The sequence below is a fragment of the Ursus americanus genome, chromosome 18 (genome assembly GCF_024610735.1).
Source record: "Ursus americanus isolate L20-20 chromosome 18, mUrsAme1.1.p, whole genome shotgun sequence".
In the NCBI taxonomy this organism is placed as follows: Eukaryota; Metazoa; Chordata; class Mammalia; order Carnivora; family Ursidae; genus Ursus; species Ursus americanus.
This window is the reverse complement of record NC_142144.1, coordinates 31,900,180-31,913,627: the sequence shown is the minus strand read 5'-3', so window position 1 is coordinate 31,913,627 and position 13,448 is coordinate 31,900,180. Positions and strand designations below refer to the sequence as shown.

Genomic DNA, 13,448 nt, shown 5'->3' with positions numbered 1-13,448 from the left:
GCGAGCATCATCCTCTGGGCCGTCTCCTTTTCTCCTTTCCTGCTTGAGGGAGTTTTACCCGGACACATGGTTCCCCAGCTGAGGACCACATTTCCCAGCTGGGCTTGCAGCAAGGTGTAGCCTAGTGACTATTCTGTCCAAACGGGATATGAGAAATTATGTGGGTAGCTTCTGGGTCCTCCCCTGAAAACCGCCCACCCATGCTGCCCTTCCTCCTGGCGGGGAAACGGCAGGAACTGGAGCAGCCACCTTGGGCTCATGAGCAGAAGGTGAAGGATGAGGACGGCAGCTGCGCTACGTGCTCGGAACTGCTCGCTTAACCTCTGGGTTCTTCCATGAGAAGGGTAGAGAGAAGTAAACTTCCAGATTGTTTTAGGCCAGAGGACTCGGAGGCTTCTTTGTTACAGCAGCTGGGCCTGAACCCTGACTGATACATGTCTATTTCAGAGACGGGAAAACTGCAGCCCCGCAGACTAGAATGGAATTCAATCCCAAATCATCGCAAGTCTGTGCTCGGTCAGTCATGAAGGCAGCCCGTGGCACGCCGGCCTGGCTCTTCTCTCCAGCTCCTGTGGCAGACCTGACTGATTCATCTCCATATTCCTTCCCGCTAAGCCTAGTGGAGGCCTCAGAATCCTGAATATAGCGTCAAGTAGTTGCTACCGATGGAGCTGGGAGAGTGCCGGAGAGAAAACAAATGGGCCATCCTCAGGCTAAACTGCACACAGAGCCGCACGCAGCCCACCGTGCCCAGCCCCTCAGGCCACCAAGCAATGCCTGCAGGCCTAGTGCGAGAAAGCGGAGAGAGCTCAGAAGCAGCAGACCTCCATGTATTCCTTGGCAGGGGCACTGTACCCACACGGAAACTCCAGGTCTACTTGACTCTCCATGCCTTCAAGCCCCCAACCTCCCCAGGGCCTGTCCTGTCCCAAATCAGGGATGTGGATTCACTTGAAGCCAGGATCAGAATATCAGAAGCCAGGCAGCCCAGTGGCCAGTCCTTTGAACCTCAGACCTGGTAGGGAGGGGCTCTGGGTAATTGCTATGCTCCATGCCAGAGAACGTGGTTTCCCAGAAACACGTTACCTGTATCTAAAGTATTCAATTAAATGAATCAGCTAGATAAGGTTTTTGCTAAGAATGATTCCATTTTTGGAAGAGAACTGCTCCAAATCATGACTTTATCTGAGAAATTAATTAATGGCAAGATCAAATAAGCATGCACCTTCTGAAACCTGGGGACCACGGACTGGCCCTCTTCTGCTTCTCTCCCTTCCCTCCAGCCATCCAAACTTTATTAAGCCCCCCTCAGTGCCAGGCCCTGAGCTGGGTGCGGGGGCCCAGAGGCGGACAGGTCAGACGGTCAGAATTCTCACCTTCAAAAACCACCACGGCTGGTGGGAGCAAAAGTGAACTACTGTAACGGAGTGATTTACCGTGAGAGGGAAGCAAGGGTGTTGGTGGGGATACAGAGCAGAGAGCAATGATTTCTACCTGGGATGGCGGTGGGGGAAGACCAGTTTATCCTACAGAAAGGCAGAACAGTTTAAGCTGATTTGTGAAGAATGAGGAGGGCCAGAGACGGTCATGCAGGAGGTCGGAGATGAGGGCTGGAAGGGCTTTCCCCATGTGCTGGCTCAACAGCTCCAGCAAAGGCCCAGAGGAATGAAAGAGCCTATGTGGGGCTTTGGGCATTCTTGGGTGTGGCCGGAAGGTGGGGTGAGGAGGAGGTTACAAACCCAACTGGAATGTTTGGAATGAACTAGCTCTCAGGCTCTGCTGAGAGAGATCACCATCCCTGTGGCTCCAGGATGACTGAGAAGCTGAGACCATTTTCTGGTCCGGCTGAGATTTGGAGATGACCCTGCTAAGAGCCTGGGCGAAATAACCAGCAGACACCACCGTTCCGACTCCCAGGCTCAGCAACAGGCGGGTATCTTTCCCCCAACTTTGGCAGAGTCAACTCTGAAGCCCATTTCATTATATCCAGCTGCCTCCCCCTTCCTACTTCCAGCCCAGGAGGCTCTCCTCCCACCCCAGAATCCCTACAGTAGAATGAGACAGGGAGAAAGGAAGCAGGGGAGGGACGGACTCAGGGCAGGAAGCGCGAGATGAGCAGTGCGAATGGACCTCGAATTCAGAAAACCTGGTGGCTGACAGGCCTGAGGAGACCACATGGTCAGTAGGTCGCCTTGCTGTCACAGGAGGACACTGAAGCCCAAAAAAGGAGAAGGAAGAGGACTAAAAGGAGCTGGTGGATCCCCACAGGTGGGAAAACACGCTGTCACAGAGGCCCCCAATTCCTAATCAAGGGTCCTCCACTTCTGTCTCCATGAGGTGTAGTTAACAGATTTTGCACTGAAACACTTCTTTCCATTTCTTTAAAAACAGAAATAACCCATGTTCCATAGAAGCATTATTCACAACACCCAAGAGATGGGAACAACCCACATGTCCCCTGACGATGAAAGGATAAACAGAATGTGGCATATGCACACGACGGAATATTATTCAGCCTAAAAAAGGAAGGAAATCCTGTTACATGCTACAACATGGATGAACCTGAGGACATGTCACAAAAAATGCACACGCACACCATACTGAAATATTAAAAACCAAAAGGGAAGCTGCTCGGGGCCTTACAATACACTATGGCGTGTCACCGAGCACCGCCATTGCTGGCAACAGTGCAGGGGCTATTCCTCGTCTGGACGCACCCCAGTGCCCTCGGCCCGCCCTCAAGGGGGGACATCCGGGTTTCCGATTTCCACAACTATAAGCAATGCTTTAGGACCCATTCTTAGAAACAGAAGAGCTGATCAAGTGGTACTTCTTATATTTCTTTACCAAATCATTGTTTGGCCCATTTCAGGCTTTGATAACTGGCCACAAGATGTCATTTTATTAAAAAAAATTTTTTTTATCAAAGTATAGTTGATTATTTAAAATTTTAAGAGCCAACAAATCATCTTTTAAAAATTAATCCTTTCCCTTATCAAAGAGTTGATACTTTCATCACTCACTAAAATCAAGGTGGACGGGCCTGACATTGCTGGGGAAAGAGCACTGGTCTCTCAGTCCAGCACTCCAGCCACTGACCCCTCGGAGGCTGGGCACTAGGAGGGTGCAGGTGAAGGAGCACTGGCTCTGGAGCCCCAGAGGCCTTGGTTGCCATTCCAGGCCCATGAGGGTGTTTCTAATGACGGTGTTTCAGAAAAGTGAACTTTGGCTTTGTCATATGTAAAATGGAGAGCATGCCCCCTACTCCTGGGACAGCCACTTCAAGAACAAGAGAGAAAGTATGGCAAGGGCTCCTCCCCAAGCGGAAACATCTAGGGCCCCTCTCGACCCTCCCTCTATGCACACTGAATTCTTTGTACTCTGTACTTTGGACAAGGGGAGTGTACACTGGGGTCTCTGGCTGGGGTTCTAGGGAAGTAAGAGGCTGCACTTTGCCCCCAACAAGTTTCCTCAACGAATTACCCTGAGCAAGCTAAGTTGGCCCCAGATAGGGAGTTCATCATTCCCAGCAGTCAACAGATGGCCAACATCACTACAAACACAGGCTTCCATCTGCCAGAGCAGACAGCCTTCAGGCTGGGTGCAATTCTGTCAACTCTGAGAGCCTGAGTCACCCAGCCAAGCAGCCATCTGGTGCTATCTCCAGGAGTCCAAATCTCTTGGGGGGCCAGCATGCTGCAAGGGCCTGGGACAGATAATGGCTCAGTGGGTACTGGAGTGGTCCTATGGTTTCATATGACACCAGACACGAGCGCATTCGTATTTTCTGAAGAGCACTTATGGTGCTCAGGTCTGATGCTGGGCCGTATAGGGAGACCACGGAGCAGGCAGTGAGGCTGGGATGAGTCCTGCACCTGGGGAAGGAGGCCAAGACCTCAGTCCTGGCTCTTCTAGCTGTGTGACCTCGGGGCAGTCACCCACTGTCTCTGAGCTCCTTGAACATGGCATGGTGAAAAGGGCAGAAGCTCTAGAAGCAGACAGACCAGAGTCTGAACCAGTCTTGGCCCATGGGAGACCCTGGGCATGCAGACTCTCTCAGAGCCTCAGTCTGCTCCTCAAGAAAAGGGGGCTGGTGACTGTTGTAAGGATTAGCGATGATGCATGGAGAGCCCGAGCACAGAGCTAGGGCCACACTTAACACCAGTTATGTATGCTCTTCTCTGCTCTTCCCCACCCGAGGGCAGGGACCCAATGTACCTCTGTGCCCTCCACAGCATCCAACAGAGTTGGAGATACAAATTCTTCAAGGATCACTAAAGCTATTGGCAACGACCACCCGGGTGGCTGAGCCAGGACAAGACCTCCCGCAGCCTCAGGCAGAAAGAGAGTACCTTCCACTGAAGAGACGCAGGAAGGCATCTTGTAGATGTGGCCCCAGGGGAGTCCTGGGGACTGGTTGCCCAGCTGAGGAACTGGACTTGGAGGGTCTCAGATGGACAGTTAGCACCCTCCAATCAGCATTTCTGCACATTTGGGACACCCCTGGGCACCCCAAGGCTTTGCAGGGCTCCTCTGTCCTACTTCTGGGCCAAGTGTCGATCTTCTCTCCCTCCTCTTTGGTTTTGGTATCTGGGCTGGAGGTAAAATGCCAGAGTCAGTAGGGCTGGGGCTCCCCCTGACTAATGTGGGATGAAGACTTGACCTCCGCCCATCACTGCGATGCCACCCATTTCTTGGGAGACCCTCATGGGCGCCCATCTGTCTTCCTAGAGGCCCTCAGAGGAATGTGCCACTCCTTGTTAGGCCGGAAGGAATCAACAAGGGCAGGGATGCCACAGTAACAGCCAAACCAATCAAAGCCTGCATCTGGCGGACAGCTGCTGCGTGCCAGGCACTGGGCTTTATGAATCCGGACGCAGGCCTCTCCAGTAAGCACTGCTGTACCTCCAGGTACAGAGGAGGAAGCTGAGGCTTTGAGAGGTTAAGGAACTTGCTCAGGGCCAGAACGGTGGACGGCAGCTTCCACTTCAAGGCCTGTGCTCTGAGACACCCACCAGACAAAAGCACATTTGCGAGATGGGCCAGAGAGCACGCATAGCACTCACGTCGTGAGTCACGAGTGAGACCGCAAGCCTTCCTCTCCTCCTGACTGTCGGTCCGAGGCCAGGCCAAGGTTTGCTGGAGAGTGAACTAGTAAGAAAGTCCAGGTTCCGTCAAGCTTGAACAACTTCCTCCTGCCATTCTCACCCTGACTGCAGGGGAGCTGGCAGCAGCCTGGGGGCCCTTACTGATCTCCAACAGCTTGCCTTCGTTTATTCAGAATGCCACGTCCTCCAGGGCGGCACAGCCATTGGGGGCAAACCTCAATGAATCTCAGTCTCCTGGGCCTCTCTCCTTCATTGGACCATTCCTGACACCCTGGAAGTACAGGCCAAGCCCCGGGAGGCTGCCCAGATTTCCTAGAAAGAAGGGGAAGGTGTGGTGAAAGGAGAGGCGGTGTTCACATCCAGATTGCTTTTCCTGGCCAGGCTGTGTCTGGGCCTTACGCCGTACTGGTCCAGGGTCCAGGCAGCCGCTCCAGCCCAGCTGGATGCCCTCTCAGCTCTCAGGAGCTCCAGCAGCTCCACCGCAGCGCAGGAAGATGACTGAGGGAAAAGAAGTTGGGCTGCTAAGTGGCATCAGAGGGGACTTCACACGCTATGTTGCTATACGTGGCTGTCGGTGTGCTTACCGCCTGTCTCTGCCGTGACACGCAAGCCCCTGCAGGGCAGGGCCCGTGTCTCTTCCCACTGTTCCCAGCGCCCAGAATACTGCGTGCACACCACAGGCCCTCGATACAGACCAGCTGAATACACAACCGAAGTGAGAACATATGAACGAATGAGCTTCCTGCTTGGAGAACTCCAATCACCGGCTGCTTCATTAAATGTATCCCCCTGACCTGCCAGGAGGGAAGCCTCTGCTGCTTCCCCTAATATCTGCTTGAAGGGCAAGAAAGGCAGAGAAGGGGCAAAACTAGGTAGGGAGAGCATTTTTCTGGACTGTCTTCGCCAAAAACAGAGCAGCAGAAAGGAGAAGAAATGTACAGGGGGGAGACTATTCAGAAGTACATACAGTATACCCCCCACCCCCCCAGGAGGCAGAGCTGGGAAGTAAAGCAGGAAAAGAGTGAGGGCAGCCAAAGCTCAAACATGAAGACTTGGGCCTTCCCCTCAGAGGAAACGAAGCCTGGGTTCTCAGTGGGGCCCACCCCTGGGGGCATCACTGGGCACGACCCTTGGAATTTTCAGTAACAACTGTGCTAACTTTACTTTTATTGTGCCCAGGGTGGCAGTCCCCCTCCCGTCCCTGCCATGTGATTCTCAGTACTTCACAAAGTTGCCCCAGAAGGCAAACGATTTATTCCCCGGGTTGTAGGATTTGGGGATGATTGTAATATCTGTGTATGTGTGTCATCTGTGTTCTATGATGACCATGTAACTCTTTTTTTAACTGCTATAATTAACTTCTCTATTAAGCCAAAATCTTCCTCATCACTGTCCCTGTTGGGCCTGGCTGAACCCCAGAGCTACACAGACCTGCCTGCTTTCTCTGTCCTGTGACAGTCCTTTAGCGATCTGCACCGTTACCAGCTGCCAGTTCCTTCGGGGACCCCTCCCAGGACCCTGCATCCAGATCCCCCTCCTCCGAATGCTGCCTCTCTTCAGTGTGGGGTCAGGCCAGGCACAGTCTTCCAGAAGGAGTCCAAGAGCAATTACAAAGTAGGTTCCGGAGACCCTGCCCTGGAAGGCCTTCCGTCACCTAGGCTGAGTGTCCACATGTCCCTCAGTAACCAACAGCACAGCCTCTCCCACCACCAGCAGTTTGGCTGTGAAGGACTGAGACTGGCACATGCCCAGCCGGGCTACCGAAGCATGTCTAGCTGGTTCAGAGGCTCCAGGCCCAGAGGGGTGCGCTGGAGCCTGGGGCCACTCTGGGGCCAGAGCTCACCTTCTGAGACTTTAACTCCTTGGTGAGCATCAGGACCTGCTGCTCCAAGGCCAGAATCTTTTCCTGGGCAGGTCGGGTCCGTGTGAGTCCTTCAGCAAAGAGCGGAAAGGTGTTGTTCGGGCGCTTGGCTTTCTGAATGAGATTGGCAGTCAGAGAGGATTTGGCTGTAGGCTTTGGAGAATCCGCTGGATCTTTCCCTGCTCGGAAGGAGGAACACAGAGGTTATGATCAGTGGTCCTCAAAACTGAGCTTGCTGCAGAAGCGCCTGGAGGGCCCAGTAAAATGCAGACTGTGGGACCCTCCTCGCAGCGCTTCCCATCAATAGGTCTGCAGCACAGCGCGAGAATTTGCATTTCTAAAACTTTCCTAGGCGATGCTGCTGCAGCAGGTCTGGGATGGCACTTTGAGAAGCCCTGGGCTATATGAACATTATTTATACTGTCCCGGCTGGGTCCTTCAGCCCATCCTCTGAAGTGTGCCTGTTCCCCTGTCTCAGATCCCCGCCTGTATGGGCTATCTCATACCACAGTGTTGCTTGTGCCAGGGGCCATCTCAGGCACAAGCCCTGGCAGGATGTCTTGTTTCTTATTTCAGGATCCCACCTCTACCCTCCGGGCCATTTTCAAAGTACAGAGACCTGTCCATAGACAGGAATATGGAATATCTGTATTCTGCATTCTTGCCCCAGAGAGTAAGTCAGACTCTCGTTGGATTCTTATTACAAGCTAAGTTGGGGTACACATTCCCCACAGCTGACCGCCTCCAGGCTGCATAGTCCTATTTCCCCTAGAGCCAGGGACAGCAACCAGTGGCCCACAGGCCAAATCCACCCCACAACCTGCTTTTGTAAGTAAAGTTTTATTGGAACACGACCACACTCGTTTGTTTGTGCATTGTCTGTGCTGCTTTCACTCCACGAGGGCAGAGCTGAGTACTGGTAACAGAGACCATAAGTCCCACAATGCCTCCAACATTTAGTATCTGGCTCTTTATAGAAGACATTCGCCAACCATTGCTAAATTTTTTTTTTTATTTTTTCTTCAAACAAATTCAACATCAGAGTCACTCAGCCACCCCTGATGCCTTGTGCTGCCCTGCCCCAAGCCTATACTTTAGGGATCTGCCATCAGCCTGCATCCAGGGACATTTTAATGGCCTGATTATATGGTCAAAAGACCTTGAGAATCTTGTCTACATGATGCATACACATCATGCCTGTTATGAGGTACCAGCAGAAGAAATGTCTCTCAGTCCTCTGTGCCAGAAAAGGCTTTGCATTTTCTAATAAAATATGTTTATTTTTACAGATCCTGGGAATGACCTAACACTCGCACTTCCCGCTTTGCCTTGGCTACTGAGAAACTCGAGCCGCACCTGCTGCCCACTCTTAGCTATTCTGTAGGATCTTATCTTGGTCTGATCTAAATTTCCTAACCCAAATTACTCATTTACTTTCCCCTGATATCCTTTTAGGACTAGGGTGTTAAAAATAAGGATGTGGTATGAGATCCCAGGTGAGGGGACAGGCAGGGCTTAGAGTATGAGTCGAGTAATTTAGCATGTCTTCTGGGGCAGAACAGAAGAATGGTTTTGTTCTCAACTTACAAGAAATCCGGTTGCGCTCGGCACAAACCCGACCGCAGAGCTCAAAGGACAGCACTGCTTCTTTCTCTTTCCTGCCGTGGGGTATAGAAGAGCAGAGCGGGGCGGGGCGGGGGGGGGGGGGCTGTAGCCCAGCTGCCCTCTGATAACACTACTCTCCAGTGACCCTGAGGGCAGGCAAGGTAGGGATCACTGCACCCATTTCACAGCTGGAGAAGACGAGGCCTAGGAGAGCGTTTTTCTGTCAGTGCTGTAGGATTTCATGGGGGTGCCACAGGGCTGACTGGGAGGGGAAGATGGTAGGAGGAGCCAAGGGTATCCCAGACTCCCATCCCCTGCTCAAGTCTGCTTCAATCTGCACTGTATATTAGATTTTATTTACGGGGGTCAAAGTGTCATGGCAATAAAAATGTAGAGTGAAAAATCACTGCTTTAGAAAATGAGGCCTTTCTAAAGCCTTGGCCTGAACCCTAACTCCTAGTTCCGCACCCCCTGTATGGCCATGAGCGAGTCATTCCACTTTTCCATCCTCCGTTCCCTGATTTAGTAAATGAGAACAACGGAAGCTACGCTCAAGGTTGCTGGAAGGGTCAAAGAGGTTAAAGCAGGCAAAGCACTTGGTACATGTAAAAGAAACTTGAAAAGATTTTGTTCGGTGACAGGAGCCAGGCCTAAAGGACCAGATATTGCAGATTCCATCTGTATCAACTATCCAGAACAGGCAAATCCACAGGGACAGAAAGCCGAACAGTGGTTGTCTAGAGCTGCAGGGATGCGGGGTTTCTTTTTGGAATAATAGGCATGTGCTAAAATCGATTATGGTAAATCATATACTTTGAATGGGTGAACTGTTTGGTATGTGAATTATATCTTAATAAAACTGTTACCAAAGGGAAAAAAGTGCTTAGGGTAGCCCTGGCACAAAGTAATTGCTATATATGAGTGCTGGTTCCATTATGACCGGTTCGATGGGGTACGGAGCCCCTTGTGCACCGTTCGCTGTCATCCGTGGGGCCTCGCTGGACATTGCCCCAAAGGGGTGCTTTTTCTGGAGCCACTTCTATACAGCCTAGGGGTCCCCCTGGCTAGAAGACCCCACTGCCTCAGCCAGTTTTCTTCCAACTGTTTCCAGATTACAGAATGTCCTAAGGGCACCCATACCAATTTCCAAAAACAAAAGCCCATCCTCCCACCGACGGTGCAGCCACTCACATTTTGTTAAGTAATAAAGTGTTACGGAATAACACTGGATGGACACCTAAAGGGCACTTGCTCTGCTTCTTCCAGCAGAGCTGAGTTTCATCACCCCAGGGAGGCATTTTTATATCCTTTCCTTATAAATTAAAAAAAAAGTAAGAAAGAAAAGGTGAGAGATATTTTCTTTTTATTACTTCAGGAGTCATTGCTAAGAGCATCAGTTTGGGAAGACGAGGAAGAATTACTGGAGACAGATGGTGTGATGGTTGAATACCGCTGGGAATGTGCTTCCTGCCCCTGAACTGTGCATTCACAACTGGTCAAAATGGTAAATCTCATGTGTATTTTACCACAATAATATTAATAAAAAAAGGAGTCATTGCTACTAAACCCACGGAAACCAGGAGCAGTGACCTGGAGAGTTTCATGTTCAACACAAAAAGCATAAATGCTGATTTTGGGGGAGGACACAGAGGGCACTCACTTGGTCTCTGAGGACAGCCCAAACCCGAGCGCTCACCTGGGGTGCCGGGGTCAGAAGGTAAGGGGCGCTCCGCCCTCTGAGGTCCCGCACTCAGTGGAGGATCTTCCCCTGGAGGTCCGTGGCCTGTTCCTTGGGCCTGCCTGTTGCTCCGAATATTGTACACTGTGTTTCTGAAAGGAAAACAGGAGCACGAGGTTGCCATCCTGCCCCTCCGCTCTCCCTGCTGCCACCGCTGGAGCTCAGGCCACCTCCTCACCCCCAGTCATGCCCCGAGCAGTCTGCCGGACTCCAGGCGCCCTGCGAGACGCAGCCCACCCAAGCCACTCCCCACCCCCTCACCCTCTCCTTTCCATTTTCTCCTCATACTCACCGCCTTCCATACACGATATTGCTAACAAACAATACGGGCCTGAGTCCCCTGCCCCCAGCCACACTGCCAGAGTGTAAGTTGCTTTTTTTTCTTTTTTAAGATTTTATTTATTTGACAGAAAGAGAGACAGAGAGAGTGCGCACGCACAAGCAGATGGAGCAGCAGGAAGAAGGAAAGGAAGAAGCAGGGAGCCCGATGTGGGGCTCAATCCCAGGACCCTGGGATCCTAACCTGAGCCGAAGGCAGAGGCTTAACTGAGCCACCCAGGCGCCCCCTGGAGTGTAAGTTCTATTGAGTGCAGGGATGTTTGCCTATTTCGTTCACTAAAGTACTCTGAATGCCTAGCACGGCACCTGCAACCCAGAGGGCACTGACAGTGTGTGTGCTGAACAAAGGCTGGGTGGACTTGCCAACCTAACTTGCCTGAAACCTTCATCTGGCTTTATAGCTACTTGGCTCAAAAATCATCGGTGGCTCCCTACTTCTGCTGTGGAAAGCTCCAAACCCTTCCTGGGTCCTTCTCCCCTTGCTTTCTTTGCCCACTCAGATCTGTGCTCCTTTAGCCCTTCACTAATCATTCATGGCCTCCAAGGAGCTTCCTACACTTTGTCGTTGGGCTCCCCTTTGACCAAGTACTTGTCTCGGCTGAATAATGGCGTCATTTCTTCAAGAGCTGGGCACTAACCTGCCTGCATGCCTATTGGCACCTGGCACTGGCTGCACACGCCTGGAGTGCAGGCTCAATGCATGCTGGGTTTGCAGGAAGGAGGCAGGTAGCACCAAAGGCTGACTGAGGACCACAGACCACAGAGAAATTCATTATGAGTCAGATGAAAGGACAGTTTGAGTTTATTTTCCCTTTGCAAAGAGATAAAAGTAGACATATTCCAAAATTAATGATGAGGAAGAGAGAATGATTAAAGTTCACTAGGTCAGGGTTTTTCAAGCTGCAGGTTGTGAACCATTGGTAGATTGTAAAATCAGTTAGTATCATGACCATAACTTATTTTATTATTTTAAAGATTTATTTATGTATTTTAGAGAGAGAGTAAGCGAGCACACACATGTGGGAGGGGCAGCGGGAGAGAGAATCCCAAGCAGACTCCGCACTGAGCACAGAGCCCGATACAGGGCTCAATCTTACAACCCTGAGATCACGACTGGAGCTGAAACCAAGAGTCAGACGCTTAACCGACTGTGCCACCCAGGCGCCCTGTGACCAGATTTAAAATATGGAATGGATGCACCAAAACCCACAAGATACCTATGAATAAACCTAAACAAAGAAGTAAAGGATCTGTACTCTAATCTATACTCAAAAAACTACAGAACACTTATGAAAGAAATTGAGGAAGACACAGAGATGGAAAAACATTTCATGCTCATGGATTAGAAAATAAATATTGTTAAAATGTCTATGCCACCCGGAGCAATCTACACATTCAATGCAATCCCTATCAAAATACCACTGACATTTTTCATAGAACTGGAACAAATAATCCTAAAATTTGTATGGAACCGGAAGAGACCCCGAATAACCAAAGTAATGTTGAAAAAGAAAATCAAAGCTGGTGGCATCAGAATGCCGGACTTCAAGCTCTATGACAAGGCCGTAATCATCAAGATAGTACGGTACTGGCACAAAAACAGACACATAGATCAATGGAACAGAAGAGACAACCCAGAAATGGACCCTCAACAATATGGTCAACTAATCTTTGACAAAGCAAGAAAGAATATCCAATGGAAAAAGGACAGTCTCTTCAATAAATGGTGCTGGGAAAATTGGACAGCCACATGTAGAAGAATGAAACTGGACCATTTCCTTATGCCACACACAAAGATAAACTCAAAATGGATGAAAGACCTAAATGTGAGACAGGAATCCATCAAAATCCTAGAGGGGAACACAGGCAGCAACCTCTTCAACTTGGCTGCAGCAACTTCTTGCTAGACACGTCTCCAAAGGCAAGGAAAACAAAAGCAAAATTGAACTACTGGGACTTCATCAAGATAAAAAACTTTTGCACAGCAACGGAAACAGTCAACAAAACTAAAAGGCAACCGACAGAATGGGAGAAGATATTTGCAAATGTCTTATCAGATAAAGGGCTAGTATCCAAGATCTCTACCGAATTTACTCAACATCCAAAAAACAAATAATCCAGTCAAGAAATGGGCAGAAGACACGAACAGACATTTCTCCAAAGAAGACATCCAAATGGCCAACAGACACATGAAAAACTGCTCAACATCATTTGGCATCAGGGAAATACAAATCAAAACCACAATGAGATACCATGTCACCCCAGTCAGAATGGCTAAAATTAACAAGACAGGAAACAACAAATGTTGGCTAGGATGTGCAGAAAGAGGAACCATCTTACACTGTTGGTGGGAATGCAAGCTGGTGCAGCCACTCTGGAAAGCAGTATGGAGTTTCCTCAAAGAGTTAAAAATAGAGCTACCCTATGACCCAACAATTGTGCTGCTAGGTATTTACCCCAAAGTTACAAATATATTGATCTGAAGGGGTACCTGCACTCCAATGTTTATAGAAGCAACGTCCACAATAGCCAAACTGTGGAAAGAACCGAGATGTCCTTCAACAGATGAATGGATAGAGAAGATGTGGTATATATGTACAATGGAATATTACTCAAGCATCAGAAAGGATGAATACTTACCATTTACATCAATGTGGATAGAACTGGAGGGGATTATGCTGAGCAATATAAGTCACAGGGAAAGACAATTATCATATGGTTTCACACATATGTGGAATTTAAGAAACAGGGCAGAAGATCTTAGGGGAAGGGAGGGAAAACTGAATGGGAAGTCATT

At 50.0% G+C, this 13,448-nt stretch overlaps 1 protein-coding gene across 3 annotated transcripts in view; it reads right to left on the bottom strand.

Moving 5' to 3' along the window:
- TBC1D2 (TBC1 domain family member 2) overlaps positions 1–13,448 on the bottom strand; it is a 55,445-nt gene that overhangs the window by 25,054 nt on the left and 16,943 nt on the right. For 2 of the 3 annotated variants that reach the window (XM_045780332.2, XM_087869534.1), the window contains 2 exons: positions 10,271–10,404; positions 6,952–7,148 (listed from right to left, as the gene is read on the bottom strand). In XM_045780332.2, the coding sequence (XP_045636288.2) occupies positions 6,952–7,148; positions 10,271–10,404 (331 nt within the window). Of the gene's footprint in view, positions 1–4,352; positions 4,475–6,951; positions 7,149–10,270; positions 10,405–13,448 lie in introns of those variants that run through there. The other variant, XM_045780336.2, reaches the window with a different exon arrangement.